Below are 24380 nucleotides of genomic sequence, written 5' to 3' on the forward strand. Positions count from 1 at the left end.
TGATATCAAATTGCTTTCAAAGTTTAGAGGCCAAAAGTGGTATAGTGTTCAGATCGTACGACATGTCTAAGGCCTTTGACACAGTGGCTCATGATCTCCTTGTGAATAAGCTTTCTTGCTATAACCTTGATGATGTTTTGGTTAGGTTTTTTCAATCTTATCTTAGTGACAGATGGCAAAAAGTCTATCTAAATGGCACTTATTCTAGTCCTGTTCGAGTGCCCCACGGAGTGCCCCAAGGCTCTATATTGGGCCCTACCCTGTTTATACTGTATATAAATGACTTACCTTGTAATATTAATGACTTATCTGTAAAAAGCTTTCTTTTTGCTGATGACTTGGCCTTGTGTGTACGGGGTAACTCTTTGAATGATGTTACAGACACATTGGACACAAAATCTGCTGTTATTAACGACTGGTGTAATGCAAACAAGTTATGTCTTAATGCTGATAAGACTCAGGACCTGACTATTAGTCTAAGCAGTAATGGTAATGATGTAAACACTCTGAAGTTTTTGGGTTTTCATTTGCAGTCAAACTTGAAGTGGTTTTCACATGTAGATTTTGTAGCATCTAAAATTGTAAAAGGCATATTTATGATAAGAGCACTTAGGTCCACTGTTTCAGATGATGTCCTTATTTGTATATATTATGGCCACATTCATAGCTATTTGTCCTATGGTACCTCACTGTGGGCCAACAGTTTTTATGCTAACAGGCTGCTTTTTACTTTACAAAAGAAGGCGGTGAGGTTAATTTGTAGTGTGAATAGAAGAACACATTGTAAGCCCCTTTTCGTGAGTCTTAACATTCTCTCATTTCCATCCTTGTATGTTTTGGCAAGTTTGTTGTATGTAAAAGAAAACATTTCTCACTTTGAAAAGATATCTGATGTTCACAACTATTGTACTAGATCTAAAGATAATCTGTCTACACTAAGGCATAAGTATACAGCCACTCAAAATAGTTTTGAGTACCAAGGTGTTAAAATGTACAATTTCTTGCCTGCATCCATCAAAAACCTGTGTGTTTCAAAATTTAAACATGTTTTAAAAACTACTCTAACCCAGGCTTGCCTGTATAAACATGAAGAGTACTTTGGTTTAGAGTTTTAGTTTTAGTTGCCATCTTGATTGTTTTCTTTTTCTTTTGACGATTGTCATGAACTTTGTACTCAGTTTTAACGACAATAAAGCATTTCATTTCATTTCATTTCATTTCATTTCATTTCATTTCATTTTTAGAAAATTTCTCTATAGGGAAGTAGCTATTACTGTAGGTGGCACAATAAGACCTTAACCCAGGATTGATGTAATTTTTTATTTTGATATCCCTAGAGGCCAAAAGCACTATTCTTTCAAATTGGTTATATATATACAGATTTACACGTCTGTGGACGCAATAACATGAGTAATTTTGGTCCGATTTTGATTAAATTTTGCTTGAAGATGTAGGGCGGGATAAACAAACGATTCTGCAAACCAGCATGATCAAAACATGGGAACAGCGATTTATGCGGGTTTAATGGGGGGAAAATTGGTTTTTCTCATTTTTTGACTCTTAACCCTTAGCGGTCTGAAGGCCACTTACATGTGGTCACGAGATCCTTAACGTGACATGTTGTCATATATGTATATATAATAGTGATTGGTCGGTACCACTTTTTCAAAGTCGGTACCAGTACTGGTTCCTAGCCAAAATTGATTCTCGGTTCTGGTACCATCGGTAACTTATTTTAAGTTTTTAGGATAGGTTGTACTTACCTGATTGCAAAGACGGTAAGGACTAAATAAATCTAGATGCAATCCCAGTAAATAATGAGTTCTCTGATAAATTACAAACAGCCAAAATTATAAAAGGGTATTAAGTATAATTTATTCAACATGGACAAAACTATAAGGTATATTTGGACATGAATCTATGCAGGTGTTGATGGCCTTTTTTCATAAACTTTGTATTCATATGAAATCCCATCTTCTTCTTGTGGTTCTGAAGGTACATTTTCGTCCCTGAAATAAGGTGTTTTAAATATAATTATTAGACCAGGCCGGGGTTGGGGTTGAGTATGCAAAATTATTCGGACGCACTTTCTCTTTTGATTGTTGTTAAGGACACTTTGGACAGTAAGAAAACGCATGTTGCCACGATCGGCGTTGGTCGAGTACCAATATGGCTGCCATCCAATATGGCGGAACACCTGACTTGGCCTTGATCGAGAAAAATGCAAATAACTCCATCGTTTATCGACCGATTTTGATAATTCTTTTATAGTTGAAAAGAAGAAGAAATTTTCTTTAAGAGTCTCCATTACACTTATAGTTAGTTCTCGTTTAAAAAAGTGATAAATTAGATTTTAATAAAGATTTTACTTTTAAAACGGATTAAATATACATTGAGGTGATTATATTTGAGTTTTTACTGACGAAATATGTCCGAACTCAACCTGTAGCTGCTTGGGTAACAAAAACGTAATTATCCTTTATCATTTAATAACCAAAATCTAATAATTTGTAATTTAATAATCCATATATTATTAATGTTATTAATTTACAACGAAACACAATTGGAGGTACGTTTTTAAAAAAGAGCAATGCAAGAAAAACTTCATGTAACGATTGGGTAAACAGATTTTTTAGGGTAATTCGACCCTGCTGAGTACAAATCTGCGTGTTGCCAAAGCGAAATTTAAATGAAAGTGTGGTATCCAAGATGGCGGCCAGACCCTGTTTGCCCCATTACTCTTTTGTTATTTGGCCTAAAATATTGGTTTAAACATCTGAATAGAGGTTTTCTCAGGTGCCAAACACATTGCAATACTCAAAATGTACTTACATCAACTTTTAAGAGCTTATGTTCCAAGATGGCGTCCTAAAACTCTGTTTACGCATATCTCTCTTCTTAGTTGGCCTAAAATAATAGTTTAAACATCTGCATAGGGGTTTTATCGGATTGCAAACACATTGCAATACTCCAAATTTACTTACTTAAACTTTTAGGGGCATATGTTCCAATATGACACCTAAGATGGCGTCCTAAAACTCTGTTTTCACATATCTCTCTTATTAATTGGCCCAAAATAATAATTTAAATGTCTGCATAGGGGTTTTATTAGAATGCCGAATACATTTAAATACTCAAAACCTAATCACAACAACCCTTCAGGTAATATTTTCCAAGATGGCACACAATATGGCCGCCAAAAAACTCTGTTTCCGTAGATCTGCCTTGTTTGTTTGTTTGAAATTATTATTTAAACGTCCATAAAGGTTTTTCTTCTGATGCCAAATGGATTGAAACACTCATTATATACTTCATACGATTGTGTAGGACCTAGGTTCTAACTTCTGTCCTTAGAAGAGAACAAGAAATATGAGAAAAAGGCCATCTAAGAGAAAATAAATTGTTAATTGCAATATTTAAAAGAAGATATGAACAAAATTAATGAACCATTTAAGAGGGCCAAACATTGTCGAGAACGGTAGCACAGTTCATAGCACAAGGGATGTACTGGTGTCAGTGAAGCCCCCGGAGCTATATGACTCGGAGCCATCTTCACCGGTCGGACAAGACGAGCATTTTCCAACATGTTCAAATGGAACGTTTTTCAAATTTTCAGTACAACAAATCATTTAATTTGTATAACCATTGTGGATAGTAATTATGTGGATAGTTTTTCTCTTCGCATTTTCGCTATAAACCTACTTTTTTTGGAGCTACATGATGTAAAATGTACACCGGAAGTCATTTTTCCATAGGCTGTAACTCCTAAACGAGTGGGTTTATCGAAAAAATGTCAAAAATTAAAAAGTTTTTAAATTGCATGTTCTATCCGAAAACATGATAAAATACAGGGTGTTCCGTAAGAAATTTCAAAGATTTTGAAAAACTAAAATCATATTTTTAACTGCTACAAAAAATAAAGGAATGTCCCCCATTTAAAGTTTTCTCTAATTCTTACCGTTTCCGATATCCCAATGGTGGCCTCCTTGAGTTGATCACCCTGTATATATATATATATGTGTCCATCCGCACGATAACTTGAGTAATTTTTGTCCGATTTTGATAAAATTTTGTTTGAAGGTGTAAGGCGGGATACACTTGAATGAGTTCGCGAACCAGCATGATCGGACTATAGGAACGGGGGTTTACGGGGGGTTTTATGGGGTAAAAATAGGTTTTTCCCATTTTTGACCCTAAAAACACAAAATTTCACAATTTCTTTCTAAACCATTTTGTAGAGCTTAAAAAACAAATAATTTAGTATATTGAAGCGTTATTATGCGCCTAATTGTTACGGATAAAATTCAAAAAAATTGTAATTTTAAAATTCCCATGTTAATCTTATAAAGAATAAGTCAACTGTTGTAGTTTGCTTGTTATGAACATATTTTGATAAAATTTGGAAAATACATTAATTTCTTAATATAATAATATAATATAATAATATATACTATATATAATTACTTACTGTCCAAAGTGTCCTTAACAACAATCAAAAGAGAAAGTGCGTCCGAATAATTTTGCATACTCAACCCCAACCCCGGCCTGGTCTATATTGTTAGTCATTTTGTTAACTTAATGATTACCACTAAGTGTTACAAATTCATTGGCAACTACAGTTTGTTCCACGAGTCATGGCACCTTACGGATTAGGAGACCCTTACATACACCTAATCCGTTCCTAATCCGTCGGGTGCCACGACTAGTGGAATGGACTGTAGTATGACATTTTAAACCAGAATCGAAAGGCATTGTTTCCAGCTTTGTATATTATTATCAAGATAAACCATATTAATCATATTACGATTCTCAACTGAATTCTTTTATAAATAGCATTCAAAATATATGCTAAACAAATTAATATTCATGAGCATGATCAATGAAAAAAATGGAACCATGTTGTTCAAAATATTTGAGGAGATTTATTATAAAAGACATTTTTACAAACATTGTGAACTTTAAACAACCGTCACATTGTTGCAAGAAAAATATCTTTTGACGAATCACAAAACTTACGTTTGTTAATAAATTGTGTCCTGAATTGTTGAGTTTATTAATAGCACTGAAATGAAAATGCCCATGGACATGTAGATGTAATACTTACTTTACTTCGACAAACTCTTCTGGAATTTTAGGGAAGAAGGTGTCACACTCAAACTCTTTTTTTATCCTAGTGACATATAATCTGTGGCAAGCACTGCTCTCCATGGCCTCCTGGAATACAATTTACATGTACTAATTTGTTGTACATAGTACAGGGGATTTTAACATAACAATTATTTGTTTAACAGGTTTGTTTCTCACAAACTTATTAAAGAGAAAATGCATTTGCATTAATATGAAACTTAACAAAGAAATTTATTTTATTCGTCCTTAAACAGACTTCTTTGTCTGCACGCCTAAGTTCAGCACTAGAATTTTTGCCTCACTTAGGTTGCATTTTAAGAGTGAGCAGAAATTGACAGAATATTCAAATCAATAGGGTAGGGACTGTACCGAATTCGGATAGTGGTATGGTTCCAATTTATTCGGGTAAATTGTATTTTGAACTTTTACAGTACTTTCAGGATGGCAGAACATATCTTCAAATATTTTGGGATTGAAAACATTGATGCTTTTGCTGTGATTGTGAAGGACGATATGATTTTCCATGACCGCAGGAGATGATGATGATCTCTTTAAGGCACGGGAGATATTTAAGATTTTGCCGCAATCATGGCTTCTAAAAAGCCTTTTTTATTGCTATTGTAAGGGCTTACCTTAGCAATCCTATTATTGAGTGAATGAATATTAAGTTTGCTAAGGTAAGTGGTGACAATAGCAAAAGCAATCCAGAGGCTACAATGATTGATAACCTTTTTTATTAATGATAATTTTATTTATATAGATTCATATTACTTAAGTTTTATGTTTTTTTAAATTCTTTCTGTCAGTAATTTTTATAATCGACTATATGGATGGTTGGAGTTTGGATAGTTGGGAGTTCTCCTGTGATTGATTCAAATTTTGTACTTTGATATCGAATGATTCTTTTACATATTCTATTGGGAAAAAGGTAGAATCTTACTAATATTATAAATCTGAAAGTTTGTGTGTGTGTTTGTGTATGTGTGTGTTGCTCAATCACGCATAAACTACTGGACGGATTGGGCTGAAATTTGGCATGATGATAGCTCACATTCCCGATTAACATTAAAGCATATTATCCCAAAAATCCTTTCGGGCTCCGCCCCAGTGGCTCTGTAGTTTCCCATGTTAACCTTATGGTTTTTCATATTTAAAAGGAACTAGCTGTAACCCGCGGGCTTTGCCCCGTTTAACTTCTTAATTTTCAAGATTATCTCGTTCGCATGGCTCAATCTCGTCCTGGTTGAAGTTTGTTCGCTACGCTCACTCACCTTTAGGTTGGAGCTCGTTCGCTACGCTCACTCACCTTTAGGTTGGAGCTCGTTCGCTGCGCTCACTTGCCTTCAGGTTAGCTCGTTCGCTACGCTAACTCGCCTCCAGGTTGAAGTTCGTTCGCTACGCTCACTCACCTTTTGGTTGCAAATTAGCTGTTGTCATAAATGTAAAAGAAATAATAGTGCTGCACCCTGTTGGTAATCCTTGTAACTTTAATGCTATTGAACATCATAGAACAGAACCAACTTGTTTAATTGAAACAGCTGTTAAGATTCAATAATTCCATTTCTCATAAGGTTAACATGGGAAACTCCAGAGCCACTGGGGCGGAGCCCGAAAGGATTTTTGAAATAAGAATATGCCTATATGTTAATCGGGAATGTGAGCTATCATCATGCCAAATTTCAGCTCAATCCGACCAGTATTTTTCGAGTTTACTGTTCCCATACACACATACAGCAACCACCTCTTTTTTATAATAGTATAGATAGATAGATAATGAATCTTAACAGCTGTTTCAATTAAACAAGTTGGTTCTGTTCTATGATGTTCAATAGCATAAAAGTTACAAGGATTACCAACAGGGTGCAGCACTATTTTTTTTTTTTTAATTTATGACAACAGCTAATTTTCAACCAAAAGGTGAGTGAGCGTAGCGAACGAACTTCAACCTGGAGGCGAGTTAGCGTAGCGAACGAGCGAACCTAAAGGCAAGTGAGCGCAGCGAACGAGCTCCAACCTAAAGGTGAGTGAGCATAGCGAACGAACTTCAACCAGGACGTGAATGAGCCATGCGAATACTTATGAAGTTAAACGGGGCAAAGCCAGCTAGTCAGTGAATATGTGTCATAGTGATTTCTTAAACATACAACTTTATCAATAAAATAAAATTCAACACTCCATCGTTCATAATTTCAAGTGCATCGTAAGAATGTCTGCTAAACCCTTAGAAAAGACTTGAGAACTAAATAATATAGCATTTAATTTGGTACCTGGTAAACAGAACTTCCCCCAATCACCCAAACATTCTCAATCGAATCAACCAAGGGAGGCTTTTTCAAGGCTTGTAGTGCTTCTGGAAAGGATCGGCAAACCACTAAATCTTCAGGATACTCCCCACTTCTGTAATTCAACATAGAGAAACTGATGCAATACATGGTTTTCTGCTTGAACACAGCCAATCGATGAATAACATGTTTCAAAACTATTATTAATAACATTAAACAAGTGGTAATGTAATATCATAGACTAACCAACACAAGTAGACTTCTCATCCCATTGTAAATTTTGAAGCACGTTTTTCGTGTCTAGTTCATGTACGTGACACATGGGCGCTAGTGTCGACGAAACTTTGTTTCTATTATTTTAGGGTTAATTTCTTGATTTGTGCTTTACTGTTTGGTTATATAACTAGGGGACAAGTTATTGTTTATGATTAGATTGTATTATTTGGTTAAATGAGGTTTTAAATGGCTGTAATAACGGGAAACAAATTGTAAACAAAAAACGACCTCTACATAAACCGTACAGAACTAACAATAAAATTGTCTTCAGCTGTTCCATAAGGATGAGAAATCTACTAAGGGAGTATGTTTTATCTATGGTAATATTCAAGATAGCCTATGTCATTTTTATCCAGTCAATATTTTATGTTGGTTTTTATAGTTGGTTTCTACCTTTTTTTGCAAACCGTCTTAAAATTGTTTACAAAGTATGATATACCTCAATGGTTGGTTAAATATTGTTGATAGGATTTTTAGTATAATGCCCTAAAAACATACACATGCTAATGAATGTAGTATGTGTGTTAACTAACGTTAAATCTACGTTAAAGTTACCTAAATAGGACATAAATTTCCTAAGTGTTCAAGGTGACATAAAAAGTTAACATCCTACTTCTAATTAAACCTGAGTAGGCTACTCCTAATAAGGCATAAGCATCAATCATCAATTATCAATCATTAAGATGGGGACGCCACTTAGGTGCGTATTTTAACCAAAATATGAGTGAAGGATGAGTGTAGAATGGTGTGAGATGATCCGTGTAGCTTTGTTACTGACTCAGATCAGCTGTTTCATTAGCCAGGATCATTTATTTAAAGCCCAATGATCAGAACCAACTGGGTCCAGTTTCGAACCATCAAAAAGCTACTGACTTTTCTCAGGATCGAATAATACATAGACCAAAGTGTCGGGAGAAAACATTAGCCTACTTACTGTGAACGGGATAGAACAATGTTAATCCTTCCTTTGAGAGGTCTGAATTTTCCAGGAATTGATTCCCAAGTTTTTCTTCCCATTATAACAGCATTTTGTTTTCCACTCTCTTTTACTAAAGTGGTCATTTTTGCAAAATATGCCATTTCCTTTCTGAAATAAGTTCAAATTAGGATAAAGTTGTCATTTTCTGGAACATAAATTGCCCTGATCTTACTCTGTAGCCACAAATATACAGTTCAGACAAACCTTTAAAATTGATGATAAAACACTGTATTTTTTATATAAAAAAGTCATCCAAAGTTTATTTAATTTCATCCTAATCTACGAAGCTAACTAAACTTTCAGCAATATTTCAGTAGGCCTAGTAGCCTAAATATTTCTCTGAGGCATCTACTATTCGACATTTAACATTAGTGTTAATTGCAACTGGGCGTATTTTATTGCAAAAATAAAGAACATAAAGTTTAAGTACCTGGTATAATTTGTTTGGTTTTGAAAGTTGAAGAATCAGTATACCGATTATGTTTCCTTTTAAACGTAAGAAATGTTGACTACAAGAGACAGTCTAATAAATGTAAAAAAAATAATGAAAACTTCATTTATCTTAAACAAAATTTGTATAGGCTAGTCCAACCAGGTAGGCTAAACTAAGAACTGAACTTGAATTTTGATGACCAGGAGGTACAAGTTTTTTTACAACACACGATGCAATAATGCCAAATATCGCTGTTTTTTATCTTTTCACGTTTATCACTTTTGCGGTAAATGATCCATGATCGGGATGAATGATAACAATGTGGCCGTATTTTATGATCACGATGCAACGTTGCTGTGATCAATGATCATTTGAGACAACCACAATGTTATCATGATCGCAGGAGATGGCCACGACATTGCCATGGTGACGGGAAATGCTCTAAAACAGATGTTTTTGGTACTATGTATAAAAGAAAAGGTTACTATTTTATACTATGCCATCCGATCCTGTAGTTGCAAATAACAGGGGTTAATTTGTAAAAGGCTAGTTTTAGGAATGGATCATAAGTTAATTATGATAAATTAAGTTATACAAGTGAAACTTTATTATTAAAATGATATCTGCAATAACGCTATTCTGAGTCCACTAAACAAAATAACTTATATTGTTTCGACAATATGGTAGGCCCCTCTAGGCCTACTTTGAAAAGGTGGCAGGTGAAGAAGGGAATTGATGTAGGCCTATAGATTCATATTTTAGTGACCGATTGTTCCAGCAATTGCAGTTTCCTGAAGAGTTTCCTAAAACCCTCAATTGTTTAGGTTAAAGTCTCTTTAGCTCTTATTTATCAAGAATTAAAGTTGTTAATATGAAGGTAGGCCTACATCTTTATGAAACATGTTTCCAAAAGATTCAGACAGATAGCAAAATTATTCATTGCAATTTTGCCAAGTCATTTGATCAAGAAGTGTGGATACTGAAGGAGAGTTATCATGGTATCAAGCAAGCAGGACCTAAAATGTCACAGTAACAAGTATAAACAAGCTTATGAACTTTTATAATTAATAAGTTATTATAACTTAAGCCATTATTTAAACTCACTTTAACCTCCATGGGATGTTTCCTTGATAACCAATGCCATGAGTGGTATTGACAAGAGCCACAATTATGGAAAGTTTCATTTTAAGTTAGTTAAGGAAAGCTATGTAAATGCTGGTGTAAAAAGAATCTAAGATATCGAGTAAAACTGCTGAATTTTTAGAAACAACAGGTTAATTAAATCACATTAATTAATTAAACCTCATACTAAGTGCAAATAAAAGATAATATTATGCAACTTGAACAGAAGAAACCAAACCGAAACCAAGCAACGAAGCAAGCAACAGGTTATATTTTGATTTGTGATTTCAATATTTTTGTTGCGCTTTGCAGTTTGCCGCCGTTAATGTTCGTCGTCTGCAAAGTGGGGCAAGAGGTTTTTTAAGTAAAAAAGAGCAGACACATAATTGAACCATAGATTAAAAAACAAGTCAATGATTGAACCGAGTAAATCAAGGTTATTTAAGCTGAGGAATTTTTGCAAATAATATGTTGCCTTAACTATGTCTTATAATAAAAATCATTTTGCTTGTTTATAACCGCATTATAAGGACAACTAACCCTTCTTTATGTTAGCCCTCCAGGCAGGGCCACCTTTAACTTTAACTCTATATTGAAGTTTGTGTGAGCATGTTCTTTTACCAATTGTATAGCTTTGCGTTTTTGTATGTATGGTATTGTACAAAGGGTTTTGCCGTAAATAAATAGAATTAAATTGAATTGAACTTCAGCCCGCGGCATTCGAAGGGGCAACGTGGCAAGTAGTGTTGTAACTCATTGTCCTTCCACCATGATTGTAACTGTTGTTTTCTTCGGAGGAAGCTAATTTTTTTAAACATAGTTTTATTTACAATCTATTTTGCATTAAACAATAATAAATACTAGTGGCTTGAAGGGACATAAGTCCCTGAAAAGCTCAAATGTAAAACAAACAATTGTAATACATTATAAACAAACTTAAATAAATCTAATACATATATCAGATATAAATCCCAGTACAACATATCTTTTGTGTAAAAAAATAGTTTGTTGTTTCTCTTTGTTTGCTTTTGATGTTATTTTTAATAAATAATTCAAATTATTCCAAAGGTTTAACTCTGCTAAAGGCAGCAAACGTATAAATCGTCAGTTAAACAAGGCATAATGATCACAAGGCATTCACAAGGCAAATTCAATACCAATCAACATGCTTCTACAAAACCATGACAAATCTTTAAAAAATTCTACAATAAATGGTACCTACAATAAATTCTCATAGTTGGTGTTCCCTCAAGAAAAGAGTGACGTCACGCCCCCCGCTCCTTCTCTTAAGAGGTTCTCATCAGTTTCTGGAAGAGGAAAACGTGGCGCTATATTTATTTACACAACTGTTCTTCTTTCTTGTTATTGTTTTCTTTTTCTGTTTCTGTTTTTATCATCGTCTGCGCAGTGCGCTTGTGTTTCTGTTTGTGTCATATATTTCATAGTTTTGGATTGGATTATAGCCTAATGTCAGTAGTTATTCATCAGATTATTTTTGTATTAGTTACGGGAGTGTTTAGTTTATTTCCCAGCTGTAGTAATCTATAATTTACCCGTATGAATGCTGTCAACGTGTGTGTGGTGTGTAGGGTCGAAGTTTCACAAGAGATTTTAGGCTAACAAGTTGTAGTTGTACTTGTAGTTGAAGTTGAGTATTGTCTCAGGCCTTGGCCTGAGTACATGGTTGGTATGTGACTAGGTTAATATACCCTATTTTTATTATATACGAACTACAAAGACTTTCAAAAATTTACTATATCTTTAAAGTACTGACTGAAGCTCGCGAGGTCCTATCTTAGTTAGTAATGGCTCCTCCTGCACATTCAGCTTCATCTCACAGCTCTGGGAGGAAAAGAAAATCTTCAAATTCTTCTAGTAGTAGTGATGACGAGGATAAACATTCTAAAAGTAAACACAGTAAAAAAACATATGAATCACGTCATGATTCAAGCAGAGATCAAAGAGGTAACAGTGTAAAACATGAATCAAGCCATGAAAAAAGGAATGATAGTAGCCGATACAACCTTAATCATGTCAGGCGGAGTGAAAGTGTAGCAAGCTCAAAACATGAGGGAAGATGGAAGCATGATAAATGGAAGGAATTAGATGATGATAAATTTATAAGACCAATGGATCGGGTCCAGAAAGATGATTCCCGAAGAGACCGTCGTAGTCAGTCAAGGTCTAACTTCCACAGAGAAAGAAACCACAGTTCGGCCATGGAGGATTTTATGGATCATAGAAGACTTGAACGAGAACGAATCACTTTAGTTGGAGTCGATCAAGTCTGGGCAAAGTCCCCTGCACATGCAGAAGAGTAAGTGTTTTCTTTGTATTTAACACTAGGCATTGTGTAGCCAGGTTTAGAGCATCCCGCGCAGAAAAATTGCTAATTGCCCCCTAAAAATTGAGCATCACCATACTAAATTAATTTCCCTCATAATGCGGTTACTGGTAGTCTTTAAGGGTGATGCTTTCTTCAATAAGCGCCTTAAACACAACTTAAGCTAGGCTATAAACTTATTAAACTATTGAATTTCACAATAAATTACAAAACAGATTTTTGCCATCTTTGGTGCCATCTTCAGAAAATACTTTTTGTCCGTGAGATGAACAATATTTTTTGCCACACTGCACCTTTCTTTAAGTTAAGTTGAAAATTCTCAAAACGTAATTACTTGGATTCATTTAGGCCTACATTTAAATTTGCCTACAAGTCGATAATGGGGTATTTTAGTTGTAAAATCATTGAGTATAGGCCTACACGTACAGTGTATACCTGTATACTCAATGGTAAATCATAACATAAATATAAACACAAACAAATTGTAAAAATAGCGTATTCCCGAATCAGGACTATTTTCTTAGGCAAAACCAGCTGACCACTTTTTTAGCTATTAAAGTGTAGGGCTTACATCTAATGCCCTCAACTTAAGCTGATTCTTTTTATTCAGGGATGAAAAAAAATTTAGCCCCGAAACGCAAGAACCCGAATCAGTTACAGTACTGTACCTACCGGTAATGAAAACAGCTGTTTTTGCTACAGCATAATGATGAAAATCTTTACTCAGCCAAAAGATAAATTGTTTTTAAAAATATAAAGAAACTACAGTACTTGTGAAACTTTTGTCAAAACAACAATATAAATTTATCTGCTTTATGGCACTGAAATAATGATTTTTTTTTTCGAAAAAGTGATTTTTTAAATTTGTCTATTATTTTTTATTTATTGGCTAATGCTAAAAATAAGAAAAATTGGTCAAAAATAAAAATAAAATATTTTTTTGTGCTTAGGCTAGGCCTATATTAAGAAAAAACAGAAGATATTTTAAAAAAATCCGGTCATTGACTTATTTTAGTAGGTAATAATAATTATAATTATCATTATTATTAATATTAATTATATAATAATTAAGTAATAATTACATAATAATATAATAAATAATAATAAAACGCTTGCATAAACAAAAAATTGATCCATAACTCAACAATAAGTATCACCAATTAAGTACCTAATAATTACATAATAATATAATAAATAATAATAAAACGCTTGCATAAACAAAAAATTGATCCATAACTCAACAATAAGTATCACCATGGTTACACTGCCAAGTGTAACTTTAGCGTGTGATTCCCGCTAATCAGTCTTTTAGCGTCTTTAACTACTAAATTTGATATATCTTCAAAACGGTTTATGCTACATGATTCAAATTTTTACCAAGTGTTTAGAATGTCATTATCTAAATAATTAGGTAGAATTGTAAATGTATGTTTATTCTAAATTGAAAAAAGATATTTTTATTTCCACAGAAAACCAATTTATTTATTTTTTAATTACAAAATGACCCATAAAAATGAATAATTAAAGATAGGCCCCTACTGTTATAATTCTACCTAAATATTTAGAGGGCATTATTCCCTGCAAACTGATGGAATGAATGAATGAATGAATAAAGTGCTTTATTTTAAAATAAACATTCCCTTAATCAAACACTTAATAAACAATGGTCTACGACCGTCTGTTTGGTTGACACACCTGGAAAACACATTTATGAAAATGAAGTTGAAACAAAATACACTTAATAACATACACAAATGTACATACAATTTTACATCCATTTTTAAACTGATGGTTTAATGATTAAAATCCAAAAATAAGAACTGAAGTTATATCAAATTTAGTTAATTACCTAAAAAAAAAACAACAAAAAATATTAAGGGTGTAACTTAACAAAAAAATTTACTTCTAACTATGTTTATACCTATTTTTATGCCTATAAAACACATGGTATAAGTTTGAAAGACCTAGTGATAATGTTAAAGAAGTTAGCATTTTCAGTGCCATATCCCCTTAAGTTAAGTTATTTACATAAAGGTTTTTATTAAAAAACATTTTGTTGAAACTAAAACCCAGAAATACATTATATATTATATAATGTAGTATTATATAATAATATATTATATAATATATTTGTATAATAATAATATAATATATAATATATATATATATATATAAATATATTATATATTATTATATTATACATTATATTTTACCATTTTACCTGTTGTTGTTATCTATGCACCATATTATTTGCTGGTTATGACTTTTGCATCTTATGCCTGCTTTTCACTTTCATTCTTTTTTTATTGCACGTATTTTAGTAGCCTTTACCTAATTTGCTATGTTTATGTATGTCTTACAATTGAAATGATTCAGCCTATGAATGTATTTTTGTTTTCTTGTATACTGGTTATGTCTTTTGCATGTTATGTTTGCTTTCTAATTTATTCTTATTACTATTGCTCATATTTATTACCTAATTATGCTATGTTTATAAAGTGATTAATCCTATTTAATGTATACTCTAATGTAAAAATGGTGTTACCGTTGAAAGAATAAATAAATAATTTTTAAATAAAAATACTTTTTAAAAATGCCACGTTTATAAACGCACTAAAAAGTATAAAATAATTTATACAATTTTGAGAGAATAAATACTTGTAAGATTTAAAACGAAAAACGTGGGGCGCATGCTGATTTACAATTAACTTCACCTATTGAACTATTATGATCTATTGCATGTGCCCCACGTTTTTCGTTTTAAATCTTACAAGTATTTATTCTCTCAAAATTGTATAAATTATTTTATACTTTTTAGTGCGTTTAAAAACGTGGCATTTTTAAAAAGTATTTTTATTTATAAATTATTATCGAGTTTTTAGTCTTGAAAATGTGTTAATATGTTAAATCTATTTTATATAGCCTCTTAATACATAACTAAAAACCAAAACCTTATTATCTGTAATCAGATGTTTTATCTTTACTTTAAAATGATTGTTTTATATTTTTAGAATATCTGGGAAGCAGAACCTGTACCTCTTAAACCTCTGCTCTTCTAAGTGTCAAATTTAAGTATTTACAGCTGACTTAAATTAATTTATATGTTTACATTCTTTTAAAATGTAAACATGGAAAATTTGGAAGCCAAAGGGGCGTAGCCCAAGGGAAATATGAAAATTAAATGATATAATATTGCATTGTCATCCATTTGTGAGCTATGTTTCAAGTTTCAAGTCTCTAGCTCATCGGGAACTTCTTTTACAATTGATATCAAAATTTGTAGTAAGCGAGCTAATAAAAACAAGCCCATGGGGGGTAGTCCAAGGGAAATATGAAAATTAAATGATATAATATTGCATTGTCTTCCATTTATGAGCTATGTTTCAAATTTCAAGTCTCTAGCTCATCGGGAAGTATCAAAATATGCAAGAAAGCAATTTAACAAAAACAAGCCCATGGGGTGTATCCCAAAGGAAATATGAAAATTAAATAATATAGTATTGCATTGTCTTCCATTTGTGAGCTATGTTTCAAGTTTCAAGTCTCTAGCTCGTCGGGAAGTTAGTATACAATTGATTTCAAAATTTGTACCGGACAAGAAAGCGAGCTAATAAAAACGTTTTAATAAATAAATAAACAAATACAGCAGATATATAAATTATTTTTCACAATAGGCTATATTAAAATGTTATTATGATTCGAGCATTAGTTTTTTTTATGTTATTTCACGTCTGGTGTTGTTTGAAAAGCAAAAATTCTTTTCTAATTTGGATTATAGTTAAATAAGCAAAACAATCCATTATATTCAGTTGTGATATTAATGTAACCAGCCATTCAATAAAAAACCTCTAATCGTGTGTAGTTTATTTCATTTGATGAGTAAAAATCCCAGCATACAATACCGGCTGGTTGCACCGCCAAGCCTACAGGCGGCAGCAAGCACCGGTAGTGACGATTTGTCTACAAATAGTATAAATTAATTTACGGAAATGTAATAGGTAGTTTTTTATAGGCTAATTATTTTTAAAATATATAGCCTGAGGCCTGATTATAGAAAACCTTGATACAGTAAACACTTCAATCTTACCATAGACAAAAATAATTAAATATAGACTGTCAGCCGTGCTGCGGTTACCATGTTTACCATAGGTTCCGGCGCACACCGCTGTAGTTTACGTAGCGCGTATGCCTTTACTACATGGCGCCCCAAGCGGCGTGCCCCTCGCGCCAGAACCATGGTAACTGCAGCACAGCTGACGGTCTATATTTAATTCTCTGTCTATGATCTTACTAAACATTTTTATAATGAAAGCATAGGCCAAACTCAAGGTATTTTAATTTCAGCACCGATGATGATGCTGATGCAGCAAAATCTGCAGCAAAACATGCACTATTTGATGTCAGCACTACAAGTAAAAAGAAGAAGAAGAAGAAAACTGACAAAAAGAAAGTAAGATTAAGGTTTTGTTAAATAAATTTTACAGCAACGTTAATTGTAACTTTAACATTTATAAAAGGTTAATGTATGCTATTTCTAATTAGTGATTCTTTAAAATCTGTTTCTCAAAACTTAATAATATTCTAAAATGTAATACTTTTTGTCTCAGGTTTATGTGTAATTGCATGTGTGCCAGGAAATTTTAGAAGAAGGTATGTCATGTTTCACACCTGATTTACCTAGAGGCTAATGTAAAACTAAATGCAAAGGTAGCTTCCCTGTCTGCCCAGGTAAATGATCATTTAGCTCTCTTTCTGTAAGGTGTCCTAAAGTTACGTTTCAATATAGACGTAAACTTACTTTAAAAAAATCTCAAACATAAGGAATGGTGTAGATACATGTGCAATTTATTTTTATTTTTCAGAAATCAAGTAAAAAAGCAAAAAAAGAAAAGAAAAAACACAAGAAGAAAAAAAAGAAGAAGGCTTCAAGTTCATCGAGCTCTTCTGACTCGGAGCAAGAATGGGTTGAGAAACCAGGTAGGAATTTGATGTAATGTTAACATGTGTAATCATAAGCAATAATCTATCGTTCAATTCGTTTCTGTGGTACTTTTTTAAACAGACATAAACAAGTCGCCTGTACTGTCTATAGAACTACCAGCAAGTTTTACTAAAACCACTGTTTATGTTTATATTTAGGACTATGTGTGGGTCAGGGTATTAATACCCATTACCACTTCAACCTGTACAATGTAAGCACTCTTCAAGCTAAAATACACCAGATAGATTTTCTTTGATAAACAATATTAGACTTTCCAATTATCCATTTAAGTGGATTATGCTGCTGCAGATTAACCATAATAAGAAACCCAAAATAAAAATACATCATGCCTGTTAAATGTATGTTTTACAGCAATGACCAACGTGTTTAGTGTGAGAAAGGCCTACGTCTTGCATGCAGAATATCAGACTATAGAGTTGCTATTGTTTGCTTCAATGACCATCTATGAGTCACCAATTACAACCAATAAGTTGCAATATATGTCATTTTGTGTGTTCTAATTTTCGTTACTAGGCCTGTACAAAGGTATCTACACTGCAGTTAAATGTTTTATTATTACCTAATAAGCCTCTACTAAAGATTAAATATAATTTCAAAGTCAATGCTAGTTATTTCCTGAATATTTTAGGTTAGGTTAGCATTATCCAACAATCACTCAGCCACATCTTTTCTGGAGGCTGGTAGATAAACAATTATTATATCCCTTATAGAAAAGAGAAATAAATACCCCCGCCGCAGCAAACCTGCCGACTAAGCGAATTTCCATTTGTCTGAATTGATTTTCAGTTAAATATATTTTAATAACATTAGGTTTAACGAGTACCTAGGTTTGCTGCTACAAGGAAACTAATAAAGTGTGTTTTTGAGTAAAATATTGATAGCTTAGTACAAAATAAATAAATTTGCCAAGTGTGATCAAAATATATCCATAAACAAGCAAACTACAAGATTTGACATTATTCTCCATAAGAATAACATGGGAATTTTAAATTTACAATTTTTTAATTTTCTTGGTTACTAATAATCGAACAAAAATACTTTTATATACTAAATTATTTGTTTTTTTAAGCTCTTTAAAAAGGTCTAAAGAGAAATCGGGAAATTTTGTGTTTTGAGGGTCAAAAGTGAGAAAAACCAATTTTTACCCCATAAAACCCCCCGTAAATCCCCGTTCCCATGGTCCGATCGTGCTGGTTCGCGAACTCATTCAAGTTTATCCCGCTTTACACCTTTAAACCAAATTTCATCAAAATCGGACAAAAATTACTCAAGTTATCGCGTTCACGGACGTATATATATATATATATAAGTCTATATATATATATATATACATATATAAAAATTTGTACGAATGGTGTTTTTGGCCTCTGGGGACATCAAAATGAAAAAGTAAATCGTTCCCGGGTCTAGGTCTTACCGTGCCACCTACGGTAATAGCTACTTCCCTATAGGGAAATTCGCTAAAAGAAATCTTATTTGTTCAAAACAACTTTGATGGCTTTTAATGAATTGTGAGACCTCTTTTCCCTCACTACAGTAATTTTTCCAATTCATGCACTCATCACAGTTTAAGAAATGGCCAGGCTCAAAAATGGCTGAAATATTGCAAAACAATTAAATTAAAATATGTATAAAGTATGAACTAGACCTACAAATTTCCCCTGATTTCTAGCAAAGGAGCAAAAAATCAAAGCCAGTTTTCTAAAAGTGGTTTCTGTTCTGTTAGCAACAAACACAGCCTCTGGATCCGAGGACGAAGTTGTCGGACCTGTACAGAAAGACAAGGTGACATTGACGATGAAGGACTACGGTAAGGCTCTTTTGCCGGGAGAAGGAGCAGCAATGGCCGCATATGTGGCTGAGGGGAAACGTATTCCTCGCCGAGGAGAGATCGGTCTCACGTCTGACCAGATCGCATCCTACGAGTCTGTCGGTTACGTCATGAGTGGAAGCAGGTAGGCCATGTCACCTGGTCAATGTTTACAGAAGTTACTGTAAGCCTTAACACGTTCGCTACTGCAATAGTACGAAATTTTTCATTCACGTGGACCAGCGACGCACATATGCGTCGGCCGGGTTCCACCCATAGACTGCCGTCGCATATATGCGTCGGCTAGTCACATTAAAATAGACTGCCGTCGCATATTTGCGTCGGGGTTCTAATGTTATTAAAATGCTTATATCTTTGTAACGGTCTATTTGATGGCTCTGAATTCCCTGCAGTGGTCTACAGAGATGTCTGACGCAGAGATGTGCGTCGCTTGGTCTGTGGATATGATGATTGGTGACGTCATATGATAGTTAAAAAAACTGGTCTTTACTTTTCTGCATCACTGTATGTATGTATGCAGTATGTATGCAGTATGTATGCTGAATTATCCTATGTAGCTTTTATATTTGTTCAGTTATAAACTGTTCTTGATCAATCTGTTTTTTATTTTACTTACTTTCACCTCAAAACACAAAAAAATGAACTGTCGCATCTATGCGATGTTTGGTCTATTTCAAGAAAACTATGATAATTTTCACTATCGTCTTCGCTGTAGACCGGGCGTCGCAAGTATGCGACATTACAAAAGGTTATTAATAATACAAAAAAAAAACAAGAATATATTATTTACAAACACGATTGTAGCGTATTACAATGTAAATGATCACTGTTTTACAGGTTTTCGCCCGTGGTCTGTGTGTACTGTTATCCAAGTGACAGCCGGTCTGTGTGTAAGATTCAAATGTATACCTCGGTCTGTGGCAATGACCGCGGCGTCGCATATATGCGACGCTCAGTAGCGAACGTGTTAATTTGAGCTTTTATAGAAAATATCCCTCAAATAATATTTAAACTTAAAATCACACGAAAAGGAACTTGAAACAAAGGATTTACAGTCAGTTGATCACAGATTGAAAGCAAAAAACTTAAGGTCAACCAATTCAGTATTCTTCCCACTATTACTGTTAGAGTTAATCTATTGCTGAAGTGTTCTAGTAGACCAATTCTTGGTTAATGATATGGCTGTTGAGATTTCCTGTGCTTGCAAGCATTTAGGCTAATGCACATATCTTCTGGTATTTAATTTGACAGACATAGTCTTTATCCTCAACATTTTTCTTCAGGCCTACAATTTGGTACTGTGGGCTTATCCTTCTTTTATTTAAATACTATTGACAATCCTACTCATCCTAAAATAACAAAAGCCTGGTAATTAATGACAAAAGGAAATTATACGTTGATAGCTTACTCTGCACAACTTCTTAAATTTGCATGGTTTTAAAAATAAAACGGTACTTACGTATTAAACGGAGGCCACATTTTGTCAGCGCGCTGCGGCGGTTATGTTAGGTTGGGTTATCGTAAATATTATGTGTGTAGGACTTTCTTCGCTTCGTTATGAATCGAACGATACCAGACGAGTTATACTTTCTATTATGATAACCCAACCTAACATAACCGCCGCAGCGCGCTGACAAAATGTGGCCTCCGTTTAATACGTAAATACCAATAAAACTATTAGAAAGAGTTCTATTTAAATTTTAAACCTAACATTTTCCATTTCTCAACAGGCATCGAAGAATGGAAGCTGTACGTATTCGTAAAGAGAACCAGATCTATTCAGCTGACGAGAAAAGAGCTTTGGCCATGTTTAGCAAGGAGGAGCGTCAAAAACGAGAGAACAAAATCCTCACTCAGTTCAGAGACATGGTTAGCAGCAAACTACAAAACGAGAAAAATTGACATTTATGTGTTTATAAATAGACTACTATGAAATGCTTCAAACTGTACATAGTCCTAGTGTGGAATAAGTAAACATTTCAAATCTTACAATTTGTACTTCAATCTCAATTCTGTCCTATCCTACATTTCTGGTGTTGTAAAAAACATTAATTACTGACTATTAAGTGAGTGACGAACAACTGTAAAATTACAGTTATTAAAAATATCTGGTTTTTAAAGTCCAATATTTTTTTTACATTAAAATGGTTCAAAAAGATGTGCTTTTAAATATATCATTTATATTGATAAGTTTAATATCTTAAATCAAATATTGCAAAGCCTAATTTTTCTTTCATAAATCAATGATTACAGTTAAATAACCAACAAAGTAGGGGTGGGCGCATAATAACTAAATGGATGTTAAGAGGGTTCCCTACCCACGCCGAAAAACGTCAGAAAACCGCTTCGCGCGGTATCATATAGCGATTCTAGTTTTAACATTTAAATTGTGAACCAAACACCATTTTGTATATAAAGAGTGGTTCTACTAAGTTTGCTTTTTAAAAAATGTCTATGCTTACGCAATCAAGGGCAACGACTTGTCAAAGTTAGTGAACTTTACAGTTAAATAATATAATATCTTTTTATGAAATTATCGATTTTTAATAAAGCCATATTAGTGCGAAATTTAACTAAAAATATCAAGTCACTTTCAGTTTCAAGAAAAGATTATTTTTTGTATGTGCAAAATGAAACCGCGTAAAACCTTGCATGGCGAAAAGTGCTATGATTCTGACGGACTCTAGCGGCCTTTATCGAAACTACTGTCTCGCGGAGGCGTCCTGGCGGTGACACGACCAGCAGACAGCAATCCTAGGGAATATTTTGTCGTCTTGTAGTTACAACTAAACTCACCAGGGTCGCAGAAAATTGAAAACAGTTCGAGGTAGGGAACCCCCTTAATAAACATTTTTACAAATTCACAAACCAAATCTGATTCAACTAGTTGGCAAAGTCCCGCAGATGTATTTTATCAGAAGGGAATATGGCTTGTACCCCAAAAGCTTCATTTATTTTCTTGAAATTTGTAAATTGATAAATGCTAAATTAAATTGTATACTATACACTACATCATGTTAGTATTTTTGTGAGGTGGTTTGTTTTGTTTTAAACAACACTGTTTACAAGTCTTAGCCAGATGTTCAATATCATGATCGATGCCTTGCCAATAGCAGTAGCTTCTCGCTAAAGCCTTCATTTTAACTATTCCCAAGTGACCAAAATGAATTTCTGTAAGTACTTTTGATTTCAAATTTTTTGGAACGACAACTCTATTACCTTTAAATAAACATCCGTCTTGTAATGTAAATTCATAATCATTGTATCCAAGATTCTCAAGGCTCTTTCCTTCTTCTAAATGTTGAATGATGGTTTTAAGGTGTTCTTCCTTCATTGATTCATCTGCAATCTGTTGTTTTGTAACTGGGAGTGTTTCTAATTGGTTGATTTGAAAGACAGAATAATCATCAATTGAGTTTGGTAGCGACTTTTCATGTGGAAATCTCGACAAAAAGTCTGCATTGCCGTGTTTTTCTGTTCCTCTAAATTCAACTGTATAGTCAAATCCTGAAAGAAAATGAGCGTAATTGAAGATTCTAGTCGCTGCCATAGTAGGTAATGTCTTTTGAGGATCGAATATGGACACAAGGGGTTTATGATCGGTTATCAAGACAAACTTTCGTCCATATATGTATGGAAAGAATTTCTTTAGTCCAAAATAAATAGCTGCAGCTTCTTTATCAATCTGACTGTATCCATTTCCTGTAGTTTTTTCTGTACCATTTCCTAGTCTGTGAGAAAGAACTGCTCCGAGTCCTACAGGTGATGCATCTGTTGCAAGAGTAACCGTCAGATTGGGGTCAAAATGAGTTAAAATTTGTTCACTTGTTATTTCTTCTTTGACTTTTTGAAAGCTATTTTCACAATCAGAGCTCCATTACATTACATTATTTGTCATGAGAGCCGAAACCCCCTGACTACATACCCGGTACCTGTCGTGAGACTTACCCGGGCCCCATGATGTAGGCCGAAGCTTACGCATCAACCTTTTGCACATCATGGGCGGATGACTTAAGGTCATCAGGCTCACCGGCTGCCGAAGCAGACCCTTCGGAAAGAGGGTTACCCCTCAATCCTAACCAGGGTTTCCGGCTACTTGTTTAAGCGTCACTCCACCTGGGTTCCACTAGGTCGGGACCTAGAGGACCATGGTAGAGCGCCCCGACGCATTTAGTGCAAGTAACACTCGGGACCTATCTAATCCCTGACAGGCAAAACCCGCCATCAATAGCCAGAAGGAAGGGGACCGTCAGCACGCTGGCGGGGGGAACCCCAACCTCCCATTTACACCACTACCCGATCGAGGCCTTACCCAGTTGCTGGGAAACCAGAGATAACCAGAGCGATAGATCCCCAGATACCCCTGGCGGGCTCGGACCCAGCACCCGATCTACTTCGTTTGCCCGTCAGACCCAACATCACTGCCAGGCCATCAGGGTTTCCCAAAAGGAGGCAGGTATAGAAGTGGGACCCACCCGGATGCATCAGAGCTCCAGATGAACTTAGCATTTTTTGTAAGTAATCTTGTCAAAGGATATACTTTAGTTGAGTAGTTTTGTATAAATTTGCTGTAGTACGTGGCCGAGCCTAAAAATGTCTTCAATTCACTTACATTTGTAGGTCTTCTAGCATTTTGAATCGCTACAGTTTTCTCAGGACTTTTGTGTAGACCTTTTTCATCAATAATGTGCCCGAGGTATTTGATACTTTTTTCAAAAAACTTACATTTGTCTCCATTCAAATGTAAGTTGTGCTTCTGTAGAACTTCTAATACCTTCTCTAATCTCAGAAGAGTTTCTTCGTAAGTTGACCCCTGGACTAAAATGTCGTCGAAAAAACATTGTACGCCATCCATACCTTGTAGTAAGGAATCCATGAATTTTTGCCACAGGGAAGGAGCAACCTTAACCCCAAACATCAGTCTATTTACTTTGAACAACCCTTTATGAGTACTTAGTGTTTGCATTTTGCTACTCTCTTCATC

At 34.1% G+C, this 24380-nt stretch overlaps 2 protein-coding genes across 2 annotated transcripts; one reads left to right on the forward strand and one right to left on the reverse strand.

Moving 5' to 3' along the window:
• Window positions 1–1809: 1809 nt before the first annotated feature.
• On the reverse strand, window positions 1810–10422 carry LOC128990586 (dihydrofolate reductase-like). Its single transcript, XM_054413027.1, has 5 exons — window positions 10202–10422; window positions 8620–8772; window positions 7395–7524; window positions 5105–5214; window positions 1810–2009 (listed from the first exon to the last, which is right to left on the reverse strand). Exons 1-5 carry the CDS (start codon window positions 10279–10281, stop codon window positions 1919–1921), a joined length of 564 nt encoding a protein of 187 aa, XP_054269002.1. The 5' UTR covers window positions 10282–10422; the 3' UTR covers window positions 1810–1918.
• Window positions 10423–11644: 1222 nt separating this feature from the next.
• LOC128989963 (NKAP family protein CG6066-like) lies at window positions 11645–21388 on the forward strand. Its single transcript, XM_054412139.1, has 5 exons — window positions 11645–12536; window positions 16908–17013; window positions 17426–17540; window positions 19292–19520; window positions 21127–21388. Exons 1-5 carry the CDS (start codon window positions 12025–12027, stop codon window positions 21296–21298), a joined length of 1134 nt encoding a protein of 377 aa, XP_054268114.1. The 5' UTR covers window positions 11645–12024; the 3' UTR covers window positions 21299–21388.
• The last annotated feature ends 2992 nt before the right edge of the window (window positions 21389–24380 follow it).

Source organism: Macrosteles quadrilineatus, unplaced genomic scaffold (assembly GCF_028750875.1).
Source record: "Macrosteles quadrilineatus isolate MER2022 unplaced genomic scaffold, UCM_ALF_1.0 Scaffold_3__2_contigs__length_128488019, whole genome shotgun sequence".
Taxonomy (NCBI): Eukaryota; Metazoa; Arthropoda; class Insecta; order Hemiptera; family Cicadellidae; genus Macrosteles; species Macrosteles quadrilineatus.

Bases quoted from the DNA above. Each gene is read 5' to 3' on its own strand.
- LOC128989963 (XM_054412139.1), top strand. From the start codon at position 12,025: ATGGCTCCTCCTGCACATTCAGCTTCATCTCACAGCTCTGGGAGGAAA. The intron at 12,537-16,907 runs GTAAGTGTTTTC...TTTTAATTTCAG, and splicing joins TCCCCTGCACATGCAGAAGA to CACCGATGATGATGCTGATG. The intron at 17,014-17,425 runs GTAAGATTAAGG...TTTATTTTTCAG, and splicing joins AGAAAACTGACAAAAAGAAA to AAATCAAGTAAAAAAGCAAA.
- LOC128990586 (XM_054413027.1), bottom strand. From the start codon at position 10,281: ATGAAACTTTCCATAATTGTGGCTCTTGTCAATACCACTCATGGCATT. The intron at 7,525-8,619 runs GTAAGTAGGCTA...GTTGAATTACAG, and splicing joins ATTGTTCTATCCCGTTCACA to AAGTGGGGAGTATCCTGAAG. The intron at 5,215-7,394 runs GTACCAAATTAA...ATTGTATTCCAG, and splicing joins GGGGAAGTTCTGTTTACCAG to GAGGCCATGGAGAGCAGTGC.